Below are 16,106 nucleotides of genomic sequence, written 5' to 3'. Positions count from 1 at the left end.
AATTCTCCAATCAAAAGATAAAGAGTGGATGAATGGATTAGAAAAAACAAACAAACAAACAAAATCAAGCCCCATCTACATACTGCCCACCAGAAACTGAAAGTGAAGGGATGGAAAAAGCTATTCCATGCAAACAAAAATGAAAATATCAAGCATGTTTTCTGACCACAATGTTATGGAAACAGAGGTCAATTATAAGAAGAAAATTGGAAAAAACACAAACGCATGGAGGTTAAATAACATGCTACTAAAATGAATGGAATAAAAACAAGATCAAGCAAGAAGTCAAAAGATACCTTGAGACAAATGAAAATGAAAACACAACAACCCAAAATCTATGGCAGCCAAAGCAGTCCTAACAAGGAAATTCAAAACAATACAGGCCCACCTCAAGAAACAAGAAAAATTTCAAATAAATAATCTAAGCTTATACTAAAAGGAACTAGAAAAGGAACAGTAAACAAAGCCCAGAGTGAGTAGAAGAAAGGAAATAAGAAGATCACAGCAGAAATAAACAAAGTAGAGCCTACAAAAATAATACAAAAGATCAATGAAACCAAGAGCTGGTTCTTTGAAAAGACAAAAAAAATTGATAAACATTTAACCAGACTCGTCATAAAGAGAGAGAGAGAGAGAGAGAGAGAGAGAGAGAGAGAGAGAGAGAGAGAGAGAGAGAGAGAGAGAGAGAGAGAAGACCCAAATAAATAAAATCAGAAATGAAAGAGAAATGACAACTGACACCACAAAAATACAAAGGATTATAAGAAAATACTGCAAACAGTTATATGCCAACAAACTGGACAACCTGGAAAAAATGGATAAATTCCTAGAAACATACCATCTTCCAAGGCTGAATAAGGAAGAAACAGAAAATCTCAACAGACTGATAACTACAAACAAAATCGAATTAGTAGTGAGAAAACTCCCAACAAACAAAAGTACTGGACACATAGCTTCACAGGTGAATTTTACCAAACATTCAAAGAAAAATTAACACCTATTCTTCACAAACTACTCCAAAAAACTCAAGAGGAGGGAAGACTCCCAAGCTCATTTTATAAAGCCATCAATACCCTGATTCCAAAACCAGACAAAGACATTACAAAAATCTATAGGCCAATATCATTGATGCACATAGCTGCAAAAATCCTCAACAAAATCTTAGCAAACTCAATTCAGCAATACATTAAAAAGATCGTACACCATGATCAAGTTTGGTTCAGTATCTGCAAATCAGTTAATATGATACATCACATAAATACAATGAGGGACAAAAATTATACGATCATATCAATAGAGGCAAAAAAAAGCATTTGACAAAATCCAGCATACATTTATGATAAAAACTCTCAGCAAAGTAGGAATAGAGGGAACACACTTCAACATAATAAAGGCTGTATATGACAAACACACAGCTGACATCATACTCAACAAGGAAACGCTAAAAGCATTTTCCTTAAAATCAGGTACAAGACAAAAACGTTCACTCTCACCACTTCTATTCAACACAGTATTTGAAGTCCTATCCACAGTGACAAGAAATAAAAAACATCCAAATTGGAAAAGAAGAAGTAAAACTGTCATTATTTGCAGATGACATGATACTGCATATAGTGAACCCTAAAGAGTCCACCAAAAAAACTAATGCATTCAGTAAAGTAGCAAGATACAAAATTAATACTCAGAAATTGGTTACATATTTATACACCAATGATGAACTCTCCTAAAGAGAAATTAAGAAAACAATTCCATTTACAATTGCATCAAAAAAATTAAATAGGAATAAATTTAACCAAGGAGGTAAAAGACCTGTACTCAGAAAATTATAATACATTGAAGAAATAAAATGAAGATGATACAAATAAATGGAAGCTTATACTGTGCTCATGGATAGGAAGAATTAACATTGTTAAAATGTCCATACTACCCAAAGCATACTATTCAATGCAATCCCTATCAAAATGCCAATGGCATTTTTCACATAACTAGAATGAATAATCCTAAAATTTATATGGCACCACAAAAGACCCCAAATAGCCAAAGCAATCTTGAGAAAGAACAAAGTTGAAGGTATCATGCTATCTGATATCAAACTATACTACAAGGCTATAGTAATCAAAACAGCATGGTACTGGCATAAAAACAGATACCGAGATCAATGGAACAGAATAGAGAGCCCAGAAATAAACACACACCTATATGGTCATTTAGTATATGACAAAGGAGGCAAGAATACACAATGGAGTAAAAACAGTCTCTTCAATAAATGGTGTTGGGAAAACTGGACAGATACGTGCAAAAAAAAATGAAACCAGACCACCTCCTTACACCATATACAAGAATAAACTCAAAATGGATGAAAGACTTAAATGTAGGACCCAAAACCATAAAACTCCTAGAAGAAAACATAGGCAGTAAACTCTCTGACATTGCTCTTACTAATATTTTTTGGATATATCTTAGGTAAGGGAAACAAAAGAAAAAATAAGCAAATGGGACTACATCAAACTAAAACTTTTTGCACAGCAAAGGAAACCATCAACAAAACAAAAAGACAACTTACTGAATGGGAGGAGATATTTGTCAATGCACCCAATAAAGAGTTAATATCCAAAATACAAAAGGAACTCATATAACTTAACACCAAAAAAATAAAAAATCCAATTTAAAAAATGGGCACAGGACCTGAATAGACATTTCTCCAAAGAGGACATACAGATGGCAATAAACATATGCAAAGATTCTCAATGTCACTAATCATCAGAGAAAGGCAAATTAAAAACACAATGAACTATCACTTTATACCTGTCAGAATGGCTATCATCAAAAAATCAACAAACAATAAGTGTTGGTGAGGATGTGGAGGAAAGGGAACCCTCGTGCACTCTTGCTGGGGTTGCAAATTGGTGCAGCTGCTATGGAAAACAGTATGGAGGTATCTCAAAAAATTTAAAATAAACTACCATATGACCCAGCATTCCCACTTCTAGGTGTTCATCTAAAGAAATCCACAATAGTAATTTGAAAAGATATACACATCTCTATGTTTACTGCAGCATTATTTACAATAGCCAAGATATGCCAGCAACCTAGTGTCCATCAATAGACAACTGGATAAAGATGTGGTACATATTACAACGGAGTATTACTCGGCCAGAAAAAAAGAATGAAATCTTATCATTTGTGACAACAGGATGGACCTAGAGGGTATTATGCTAAGAGAAATAAGTCAGACAGAGAAAGACAAATACCACATGATTTAATATATATGTGGAATCCGAAAAACAAAATAAATGAACAAACAAAAAATAGGAAAAAAACTCATAGATACAAAGAGCACACTGATGGTTGCCAGGTGGAAGGGGTTTATGGACTGGGTGAAAAAGTTGAAGGGATTAAGAAGTACAAATTGGCAGTTACAAAAGAATTACAAGTATGTAAAATACAGCATAGGGAATATAGTCAATAATATTGTAATAACACTGCATGGTGTCAAAGGGATACTAGACTTATCAGGACGATCATTTTGTAAGTTATATAAATGTCTAACCATTATGCTGTATATCTGAAACTAATATAATATTGAATGACAGCTGTAATTAAAAAATAAAAATAATAATTCAAAAATAAAGAAATGAATTATATTTCCAATCAAAAAACATAGAGGCTGAATGGGTTAAAAAATAAGACTCAAATAATCAAAACTGAAATAATAATAACAAAGATCATTATATAATGATAAAGGGTCAATTGATCAAGAGGACATACATTTGTAACTACATATACCCCAATACCAGAGTAAATATTAACAAATCTGAAAGTATAAATAAACAGTAATGCAATAATAGTAGAGAACTTCAGTAGTCCACTTTCAACGTCCTAATTTCTGTCATCCTAAGAGAAAATCAATAAGGAAATATTGTACTTGAACCAGACCTTAGACCAAATGCACCAAACATTTATATACAGAACATTCCATCCAATAGTAGTGGAATAGATGTTCTTCTCAAGTGCACGTGGAATACTCGCCAGGATAGATCATGTTAGATTACAAAACAGGTCTTAACCAATTTAAGAAGACTGAAGTCACATCAAACATCTGTTATGACTCAATGGTATAAAAGTAAAAATCAATAATAGGAGGAAACCTGGAAAATTCACATGTATGTGGAAATTAAACAACACATTCCTAATGATCAATGGATCTAAAATGAAATCCTTAGGAAAATCAAAAAAAATATCTTGAGGCAAATGTAAACAGAAACACCACATATCAAAATTTATGGAATACAGCAAAGCAGTTACGAAAAGGAAGTTTGTAGTGATAAATGCCTACATTAAGAAAGACCACAAATAAACAACCTAATTTTACACCTCAAGGAACTAGTAAACAACAAACTAAGCCCAAAGTTAGCAGAAGGAAATAAACAACAAAGATCAGAGCAGAAATGAATGAAGTAAAGACTAAAAGGACAATAGAAAAATAAACAAAACTAAGAGCTGTTTTTTGAAAAGATAAATAAAATTGACAAATCCTTAGCAAGATTAAAAAGAAAGAAGTCTCAAAAAAAAAATCAGAAATGAAAGAGGAGACATCACAGCTGATATTGCATAAATACAAAGGTTCATAGGAGACTACTATGAACAATTATACACCAGCATATTGGATAACCTAGAAGAATGGATAAATTCCTGGAAACATACAACTTCCAAGACTGAATCATAAAGAAATATAAAATCACAATAGACCTATAACTACTAAAAAAGATTGAATCAATAATCAAAAATCTCTAAACAAAGAAAAGTCCAGGACTAGGGGGCTTCACTTGTGAACTCTAACAAACATTTAAGGAGGAATTAATGCCAATCCACCTCAAACTCTTCAAAAAAAATTGAAGAGGTGGGAATACTTCCAAACTCATTTTATGAAGCCAGCATTACCTTGGTAAGAAAAAAATTACAGGCCAATATCCCTGATAAACATAGATGCAAAAATTCTAACAAAATACTAGTAAACCAAATTCAACAGCATATTAAAAAGATTATACACCATGATCAAGTGGGATTTATCCTTGGAATGCAAGGATGGTTCAACATATGCAAATCAATCAAGCGATACCACACATTAACTGAATGAAGGGGAAAATCATTTGATCTTCTCAACAGATGCATAAAAAGCATTTGACAAAATACAACATCTTTCCACAATAAAAATTCTCAACAAATTAGGTATAGAAGGAATGTATGAACATAATAAAGGCCATGTATGACGAGGCCATAGCTAACATTATATTCAGCAGTGAAAAGATGAAAGCTTTTCCTCTAAGATCTGGAACAAGATAAAGACGACCACTTTCACCATTTCTATTCAACATTATACTGGAAGTCCTAGCCAGAGCAATTAGGCAAGAAAGAGAAATAAAAAGCATCCAAATGGAAAAGGAAGAAATAAAATTATCTCTTTTCACAGATAAAGGGATCTTATATGTTGTAAACCCTAAAGATGGCACACAAAAAATAATATTAGAACTCTTAAACAAATTCAGCAAAATTGCAGAATACAAAATCAACACTAAAAAATCAGTTGTGTTTCTATACATTAACAAGGAATAGTCTGAAAAAAAATAAGAAAATAATTCCATTTATAATTGCATGGAAAAAAATAAAATACTTAGGAATAAACTTAACCAAGGAGGCAAAAGAGTTGTATACTGGAAACTATAAAAAGTTGCTGAAAGAAATTAAAGACACCAATAAATGGAAAGAGACCCCATGTTCACGAATTAGAAGACTTATTGTTAAAATGTCAATACTACCAAAGCATCTATAGACTTAATGCAATTTCTATTAAATTTCAAATGGCATTTCTTTTCAAATAGAAAAATCCATCTTAAAATTCATATGGAATCTCAAGGGACCCTGAATGATGAAAATAATCTTGAAAAACAAGAACAAAGTTGAAGGTCTCACACTCCTTGATTTTAAAACTTACTACAAAGCTACAGTAATCAAAACAGTGTGGTACTGGTATAAAGACAGGCATATAGACCATTGGAAAAGAATAGAGAACCGAAATAAACCCTCATATATATTGTCAAATGATTTTCTACCACAGAGCCAAGACCATTCAATGGGAAAAGAACAGTCTTTTCAACTAATAGTTCTGGGGAAACTAAATGTCGGCATGCAAAATAATGAAGTTGGACCTTTACCTTATACCATATTATAAACGTTTACCAAATATGGATCAAACTTCTAAATGTAGAACCTAAAACTATCAAACTACTAGAATAAAACAAGGAGATCTCACGACATTGAATTTGGCAATAATTTCTTGGATATGACACCAAAAGCACAAGAAACAAAAGAAAAAATAGATCATCTGAACATCAAGTTTGAAACATCTATGCATCAAAGAACACAATCAACAAAGTAAAAAAGCAACCTATGGACTGGGGAAAATATTTATAGATCATATGTCTGATCAGAGGTCTGATCCAGAATACATAAAGAACTCCAACAACTTACCAATTTTTTAAAAACTTGATTTAAAAATTGCAAAGGACAGGGAAGCAGAATGGCTCAGTTGGTTAGAACGCAAGCTCTGAACAACACGGTTGCCGGTTTGATTCCCACATGGACCATTGAGCTTCACCCTCCACAACTAGACTGAAGACAACTAGCTGCCACTGAGCTGCTGGAGGGGCGGCCGGTAGCCTCAGTTGGTTAGGGCGCGAGCTCTCAACAACAAGGTTGCCGGATCAATTCCCACATGGGATGATGGGCTGTGCCCCCTGCAACTAAAATTGAAGGACCACTTGACTTGGAACTCATGGGTCCTGGAAAAACACGCTGTTCCCCAATAGTCCCCAATTAAAAAAAAATAATAATAATAATGAGAATTTTTTAAAAAATTGGCGAAGGACTTAAATGGACATTTCTCCAAAGATATACAAATGGTCAACTAACACATGTAAAAATTCTCAAAAAAACTAATTGTTAGGGAAATGCAAATTAAACCTACAATGAGATACCACCTCATATCCATCAGGATTGTTATCACTATATATATAAAACAGTATCCATTCCACCTCCCTCCATGTTTATAAAATAATTATAAACATTTTAATTATTATGAGTAAGAGGCCAGAGGCGATTCCACCTTCAGAGTAGACTGCCTGTCCTGATGAGGTCTTTATACATTGATGGTCCCCACTGCTGGGATAGCAATTAAAAATAAAATTATTCACTAGGGAAGGAATGAGCAGAAATCAAAAATCACAATTAAGGAGAACTCTCAGGAATCTGGCATTACATCTCTCCTGGAGACCTGAATTCTCCTGAATTCATGCCCTTTGAACTTGTGCTGGTGCAGAGTTCTCTCTGGTAGGACAGAGGTTTAGCTCCTTGACCATAAACTCACATGTAGAGGCATCCAAGTCATAGCAGCCCTACCATCCTCACATATTCTTGCTGACACCATGGTCTGTGATTCTCCCAATTTCTCACATGTATTTTATATTTATTGATGTTCCTTCCCTCTGCAGATTCACTTCTTTGTACCCAATAAACTTGAATAAGAAAAAACAGGAAATAATAAGTGTGGGTGAGGATGTGAAGAAATTGGAACCCTGTGCACTGTTGGTGGGAATGTAAAATGGTGCGTCTGCTATGGAGAACACTACGGTGGTTCCTCAAAAAATTAAAAATAGAGCAACCACATGATCCAGAAATTCCACTTCTGGGTATATACCCAAAAGAATTGAAAGTGGGGACTTGAACAGATGTTTGTACACCCATGTTCATAGCAGCATTATTCACAATAGCCAAAGATGGGAGTACTTATTATTCTCCTAGCGTCCATCAACAGATGAATAAACAAAATGTGCGATACCTATGTAATGGAATATTCAGCCTTTAAAAGGGAAGGAAATCCTGGCATATGCTGCAAAATTGATGGACCTTGAGGACATTATACTAAGTGAAATAATCCAGTCACAAAAGGACAAATACTGTATAAATCTGCTTACATGTGGTAACTAGAGGAGTCAAATTCATAGAGACAGAAAGTAGAATGGTAGTTGTCAGGGGCTGAGGGAAATGAGGAATGGGGACTTTTTTAATAGGTACAGGGTTTCAGTTTGGGAAGATAAAAAGAGTTCTGGAGATTAGTTACACACAGTATGAATGTACTTAACACTACTAAACTGTACACTTTAAAATGGTTAAGATGGTAAATTTGATGTTACGTGCATTTTATCACAATTTTTTAAATGATTATCAAGATAAACATTGGAGTTCTGATCGATTGAATAAACAAGATAAATTCCCTGGAATGAAAATTAAAAGCAGGAAAATATTAAGATCTTTCCTGTAGACAAAAATAACAAATTAATCCACTGAAAGCAATAACTTTCCAGTAGGAAGACCCTAAGGAGATGATGTGTCTGGAGCCCTGGAGAATTGGGCCCAGCCAGACCCAAGGCAATTACTGCATGTTTATTTTTAATAATGCCCATTGGGTATTACTCCCTAGAGGCCAAGAGTGGCCCTGTGAATAATCTAAGTGTGAGGTCCACACACCTCTGCCTGGCCCACCAATCAGGGAATGGAGCCCTGCTCTCTCAGCTTCCTTGCTTACCCTGCCTTCCACCCACAGACTTGCTCCACATCTTACTTTCCATGGGGTTGTGTCTCTGGCTCTAGGCTGCTTGTGAACCTTATGCCTCCTCCTTAGCAAAAAGAAGCAACTCAGGAGGAGGCAGTTTCCTCGGGCAGGGTTGGCAGAAATCAGACCACCTGAACAGGTCAGTGCCAACGTGGGTGCAGGAGGAGACAGTCCTCTCCCAATGCCCCAGAATTATAAGCCTAAAGACGTCTCCTCCTCCTCCACTTCTCAAAGACAAACAGAGCCAGAGACCTGTAGGGGTCCTTGGAAATCATGCAGGGATCCAACCCCATCACTTTACAGACAAGAAAGCAGAGTACACACTTCCTAAAATCACACAGGATTCGATTCCTAAACAACCTCTGCCCTCATTCCTGACTATGGAGGCCTATCCAGTAATTCCAACCTTTTCTAATTCTTATTCTTGGCATAGACATCTGAAAATATTTGCTGGTGCTAAGACAGGCTCGGAAGCAGAGCAGGTGAATGCCTACAATGGCCTAATTTTTACATTATGTTAAATGTAAGCAATTTAAGGGGCGGGGGAAACTAGTGAAATGAAACCTCAAACTGTGCCCATTACCTTCCAAGTTAATATTTTTGTTAGCAGATGTACAAACATTTTGGCAGATGTGTTATCTGTATGTACATGCTATCTTATGTTCTGCTTTTAAAGTCTATATCATAGACAAATATCCAGAAATTGAAATATTCTTTCATTTTTAATATCTGTATAGTATTCCATTGCATTGATATATCATAGTTGCAAATCTATTATTTTGGACATTGGGTTGCTTTAAGTCTTTTTTTTATTAGCTTCAGGTGTACAAAGCAACATAATAGTTAGACATTTACACCCCTCACAAAGTGATAACCCCCTTCCTCCAAGCTACTGTCCCTCTGACATCTTGTATAGCTGTCGCATTACCATTGACTATCTTCCTTATCCTATACTCCACCTCCCGTGACTACTTTTTTCCTTATAGTTGCCATACAATATTATTCTCCTTAAATCTTTTTCTTCATTTTAGAAATAATGTTTCAACAAATATCTTTGAACAAATTATCTTCTTTTTCATCTGATTTGTTTCTTGCTCTAGGGTCCAAAATAAAATTCCTACATTTATATCTATTTACATAATCTCTATAAAGCTTTGTAAGTTAGATAACAGCACCTACCTATAGAGTTTTGAGTAGAATTTAAAAGCTAATATTTAAGTACTTAGTACAGTGCCCACTATAAAGTATATTCTTATTAATTTATTATAAATAATAGCATATCTATACACTTACTTGGAATGCATGATCATCTGAATATAGTTAAATCTTTCAATTAGAATCTATTTATATCTTATATATTCCTTTACTTTATACATTATAAATTTCCAAGTTTAATTAAAATTCAAATATTTAATGTCATCATTAAGGACAATGAAATCACCCTTTCTATTCCTTTTTTTTTTTTTTTGATATATCAGTAAGCAATTTACTGATTTTTGTGTGATGTGATAGCTTACAACCTTGCTCACCTAACTTTATTTTTAGCAATGATTTCATTTCTTTTAACAGCTTAGTCATAAGATAAATATTTTGCAAAATGTTTTTTTTATTTCATATTTCTTTTTTCTTTTCAGGTAGCCATCACCAGCATTTCTAGTGAAATATTAAATAAGGAATGATAACAGAGAACACCCATATCTTGTTCTTCTTTTTAGGAATAAAGTTTAAATCATCAATAAACATGATGTTGACTGTTGTTTTTTAAAACACAGTTGATCATATTAAGAGAAAACACTCCTAAAGTCTTCAGAGTTTAATTTATAATGTGGTGATAAATTTATCTGGATCTAATTACATTATTTTGATATTTTGTTTGTGATATACTAGGTTAATAGATTCCTTTGATTTTAACAGCTAATTCTTTGAATGTGCTCTTTTCTTAGTTTGCATGTATTTTATTTGGGGCATTTGCATCTATGTTTATAAATGAAATTGGTCTAAAATGTTCCTTTTATTGTCTTTGTTTTTGGTTTCAAATCATATTTCCCTCCAAAAATGAATTGAATAATATTTACAGTAATCATCATAGCCAAGGTATCTGGATGCTTACTATGTACAATGCACTGTTCTACGTACGTTATGGGTATCTTCTCATTTAATCTGCACAACAACCCCTTTAAGCAGATATTATTACTCTATCCATTTTACAGAGTATTAATATATCTTACTTTTCTATGTTTTTAAGTTTTTTATTACCAAATTAATTATTGGTTCTTGGAAAGTCAGATTTTCTTCATTGCTGTCAGATGCCCTTTTAGATGTCTTTCCCTATTAGCATTATATTCATATTCTCTAATTCTTTTTGCACCTTTGGGGGTATTTCATATATTTGTAAGAAGCCCTCTATTTTATTTGATAAAGTGTATTAGCTTATAATTGAAAATAATATTAAACTTAAATGTCAATCTTTTGTACTAGCTATTAAATGTATTTTCCAAATACTGACTTCATTTTAATTTTCATTCTCATTTGTTTATCAAAATTAATATTGCTCATCAATTCTTTTTCAAAGAATCAATTATTAGATTTCTGCTTAAACTAATTATTTTTCTTTTTTTACATCATTTGTTCTATTTTTAGTTATATTATATATATTTTAATTTGTTGTTTCCCCTTCTAAATTATTTAAACAGAGTTAATTATGACTCAATCATTCATTTATACAATAATACAGGAGAAAATTAAACATGAGGAGCCCAAAGTAAAAGACAAGCATTTTCTCCACCTCTTGGGCTTTTATGAAATAGGTCTAATGTGTAAGCCAACACAATCCCAGAGCTGTGGTGGTCATCAGAGAGAGATGCAGAACTGCCGTCATTGAAGCAGGAAAATAAGGTCAATCCGTATGCTGGCTGTCCAAGGATCTGGAACAGAATTCAGACCTAAACAAATAGGTGTCTGAGTCCAGGTATGTATGGGTTACGCAGTGTTTCCCATGGTGTGGAGCCTGTCTTATGGGAGTCTACAAGTTGGCTTTAGGTGCGTTACAGAGATGGAAGCAAACAGCATCAAATCTTATGGTGAGAAAGTGATTCCCTTTTGAGTTCTCTCTCAACCCTCTGGACTACTTCAGAGAAATACTCAGGTTGGTGCTATTTCCCTCACTCCTCTCTACAACTTTACGTTCTCCTTCACCTGGTATTAGCCTAGAGTCTCCCACACATCAATCATATTTACTTATCACCAGGAATTGTTTCCTTAATACTGTTATTTAATTTACTAACTTTGTTCATTGAAATTCATCTCTTAAAAAATTTTGTACACCACAATACATAAGAAAGCAGTATCACTTATTGAATTTTAGCTAGATACCATTACCTGTAGAGAGTTCTGAGTCTGACACCTACTTTTTCTTGGTTCGAGGTCTCTCGGCTCGAGGAGTCGATGAGGCATCCCAACAGGGAGCGATCAGAAGAATGAGGATGAGCAAAGGACACGGAGAGTGAGCACCGAGTGAGGTATGAGAGGTGCCAACATAAAACTGTGCTGTGAAACCAAGTGAAGAATGTATTTGAAGAGAGAGGAAGTGCCCGACTGTGGCAACTCTAGCTCGTTGGTTTTAGTAAAATGGAGCCTGAGAATGAACCTCAAGTGCAAGGGAAATTTTATGGCTTGGTGGGGAAGCCTTGCGGGGGGAGCTTCATAAGAGAATGGGAAAAAGGGGACTGGAGAATGAGACCTGACCACATTTTGAGGACTTTTGTGGAAAGGGGAAATAGAGAAATGAGCTGACAGCTAGAGGGGAATTTGGGTGAAGGGTAGAATTTTTAAACTGGGAGATATCTGCATGGTGGCAGGAATGATCCAGAAGCTAGGGGGGAAATTCTTTTGGTTTTAAGTTAGACTTTCTTAGCTTCAGTTTTCTTAAAATAGGTGGACTTGGGAAGAGCATTTTCCTAACAAGTGGGAAGTAATAATAAGAAAATTTTCTTCTCCCGCTTATCAGGGAGAGGATTGGAAGGAACAGAGAGGACAGAGTCACCCTGGTTTGAAAGGAATATAATCAAGGAAGGGACAGAGCTTTTGTCACTACACACACTGCCATTCTTGTTCACATGCTTTTGTCAGTCTAGGAATCTATGTGCAGCCACACAAACAAGTCCTCTCTCCTCAGACAGGAAGGTCCTCTTCCACCATGCCCTAGCTCCACCTACATTCCCTTTCTCCTGTCCAAACGTTGGCCACTCCAGGAATCCCTGGTCCATTTACTCAGATGCCCCAGGTTTAAGTTTTCCAGATATACTTCTTCAGTCAAAACAGTGCTGCTTTGAAATCAGACTGGCCTGGAATCAAATCCTGATGTCTTCGGAGAAATTATTTAAACCCTCCCAGTCTCAGTTTGCTCATCTATAAAATAAGAACAATAATGCTTATAGGTTATTGTGAGGGTTAAATTAAATACATGCACTTGCCTAGTCCTGTATATGACACACAGTAGGTGCTCAATAAATGTCAGCTCCCTAGTCTAAGGGCTGTTTCCTATGTGAACGTTTTACATTTGACTAGAAACTTCTTGGGAATGAGAACAATGTCCTTTATTGTTTTCTTATCTTTCACATCACCCAGTAAAGAGCTCTTTTAATCAGAACTGATCAAATGAAGATCTCCGCCATATTAAATATGTTTCCCTTCATTTTTACTTTTCACCAAATAGATTTCCCTCCTGTCAGACTCCTGCATTTCTATCTTATGGTTGTTTTTTACTCAAATTTCTAACTCTGAATCGCCAAACGCTTGCTTGAATCCTTAAAAAAAATCAAATCAGTAAAACATTAAAGCAAAATAAACCATTTACCTTCCATACTACAGAATAGCCTTCAACACAGGCAAGGACCTCACCGGGGACCTGCTGCGTAGCCAAACTCTCCATCCTCCTATAACCCAAAGTTCCTTTGCTCCAAGCAGGCACTACCTCAGCACGGTGGCGGCCTGGGCAAAATCAGCCTCTCAAGACAGTGTCCCCCTGTTGCTCCCCACCCAGTTTTCGGGTGAGTTATCACCCCACCCCCATAGCTTTTCCAGGCCAATTTCCCCCATCAGCTATTCCCCCAGCCCTAGTCAGCACACTAACTCCAGTTCCTTCTTTCTCCCCTCCCTCTTTATGGTTTATATTTTCCTACGACCCAAACCTCAACTATGTCTTGTGAAGCACAGGAAAATAATTAATATTGTATCTAATGACACTTCAACTAAGCGTGCATTGAACTATTTTGAAATTCAATTTACTAGAGTCCCTGGGTTGCCCTCCTGCTGACTCTGTTACTTTGGGCAGTGTTAGACCTGTGGTTTCTCTCTGTTATCTGCAGGGGCAACTCTTACCCTCCAGAGGTGAGTCCCTCCCTGGGTAGGCCCAGACAGAAGGGCTGGCTGAGCTGTCCCACTGCGTAGCAGACTCTTCTGGCCAGGTTTGCCCTGGCCTCCTGCACCCCCAGCTTCAGCACCAAGGTGGTCCAGAGTCGCTGTGTGGCAGCCGGAGCCCCCAGAGCCCTCAGCTCTATGTGGTGGGGAAACAAGGGGAAACAAAATATTCAAGGGGAAGTAGGGTAGATAAAAACAATTCCCTCTGGTTCTACCTATGTGCCACTGTGGTTTCAGAATTCTGTAGAGTAAGGGTCTTCGGGTGGCAATCTTATCAGGAGTAGAAACAAACTATATTACTATAGACCTTTACTTAATATTGAGACAACATCGGTTGCTCATATCAAAGAATGAGAGTATGATGGAAATTTTGGGGGGTTAAGCACTCCCCCATTGTTGCCACCACTGAGTACCTGGCCATATGTCACAAGGATTCTCTTTGGAAGGATGCAAGATGGGGTTTTGTGGGGTTCAGGAGCAGCAGCATTTTGGTGGTGAAATAATTAAAACCCTGACTTCGGGGTGTGTTGGAGCCATAGGACTTTCCTCTGATAGATTGAGAGCATCCTTTGGGATTTGTACACGGAGATGTGGCCAGATGTGATTGAGGGACCGCATGAGGGAAGGTGGGAGGTATGGACACCTCCACCCTCTCGATCGCCTGAGCCTGGTCTTGATCTCCCAGCAGGACCAGTTGACCATGGAGAGAGGAAACCACACGAGTGCATCTGAGTTCCTCCTTCTTGGACTCTCCAGCCAGCCCGAGAGGCAGGAACTGATCTTTGGGCTCTTCCTGGTCATGTACCTGATCGGGGCAGCAGGGAACTGGCTCATCATCCTGGCCGTGGCCTCAGACTCACACCTCCACATGCCCATGTACTTCTTCCTCAGCAACCTCTCCCTGGTGGACTTCTGCTTCATCTCCGCCACAGTCCCGAAGATGCTAGTGAACATCCAGGCGCAGACTCAGTCCATCTCCTATGGTGGCTGCCTAGCCCAGATGTACTTCTGCATTTTGCTTGCCAACATGGACAACTTCCTCCTGACGGCAATGGCTTATGACCGATACGTGGCCATCTGCCACCCTCTGCACTACTCTACTACGATGAGTCTGCAAACCTGCGCCCTGGTGCTGGGGTGCTCCTGGCTCATCGCCAGCTCCCACTCCCTGCTACACACCCTCCTCATGGCACGGCTGGAGTTCTGTGCCAGCAACATGATCCCTTACTTCTTTTGTGACCTTGTCCCTCTGCTCCAGCTCTCCTGTTCCAACACCCAACTCAACCAGCTCATGATTCTGCTGGTGGGGGGCTTGATCGTCCTCGTCCCCTTCCTTGGCATTCTCGTCTCCTATATCCACATTGTATCTGCTGTACTCAAGGTCCCATCTGCCCGGGGCAAGCAGAAGGCCTTTTCCACCTGCGGTTCCCACCTCACTGTAGTCATCCTCTTCTACGGGACCATCACAGGGGTCTACCTGAATCCCTCACCCTCCCACTCGGCTGACAAGGATTCGCTGGCTTCAGTGATATATATGGTGGTCACCCCCACGCTGAACCCCTTCATCTACTGCCTGAGAAATAAAGACATGAAAAGAGCTCTAAGAAAACTGTTCGGTATAAAGGCTTTATCCTGTGGGCTGTGACAGCAGAGTTGCCCGTGATGGCCTTTGTGCTGGGAAGAGGATGAACCCCAGGGACAGGTTGCACATACAGAGGGCAGGAGAGACACAGACCTCATTATCCTGGGTTGTCACCGTGGCCATGGCCCCATAAGTAATTTGAAAGTCCAAAATTTCTCAGCGCCTAAACAGACTGCTCAGATTACCGAGAGGGGGATAAACTCTCCTCTAAAGACACAACCACATTAACAGACGCAAATTAGCTTTATCTGCAGATTTCTGGAGAGGGTTGAAAAGGCTTTGAAAAGGGTGAACATACAGAGTTTGTGACCTCTGCTGATACCTTTGCCAAAGGGATGTCTTCTGAAAGCCTCATTCACCTCCACGTTCCTCAAATCC

At 37.3% G+C, this 16,106-nt stretch overlaps 1 protein-coding gene across 1 annotated transcript; it reads left to right on the top strand.

The window, feature by feature from the left end:
- Positions 1 to 14,786: 14,786 nt before the first annotated feature.
- On the top strand, positions 14,787 to 15,731 carry LOC117024576 (olfactory receptor 1F12). Its single transcript, XM_033110000.1, has one exon. It carries the CDS (start codon positions 14,787 to 14,789, stop codon positions 15,729 to 15,731), a length of 945 nt encoding a protein of 314 aa, XP_032965891.1.
- The last annotated feature ends 375 nt before the right edge of the window (positions 15,732 to 16,106 follow it).

The sequence above is a fragment of the Rhinolophus ferrumequinum genome, chromosome 7 (genome assembly GCF_004115265.2).
Source record: "Rhinolophus ferrumequinum isolate MPI-CBG mRhiFer1 chromosome 7, mRhiFer1_v1.p, whole genome shotgun sequence".
Taxonomy (NCBI): Eukaryota; Metazoa; Chordata; class Mammalia; order Chiroptera; family Rhinolophidae; genus Rhinolophus; species Rhinolophus ferrumequinum.
The sequence above is the reverse complement of the archived record's forward strand: the minus strand, read 5'-3'. Positions and strand labels throughout refer to the sequence as shown.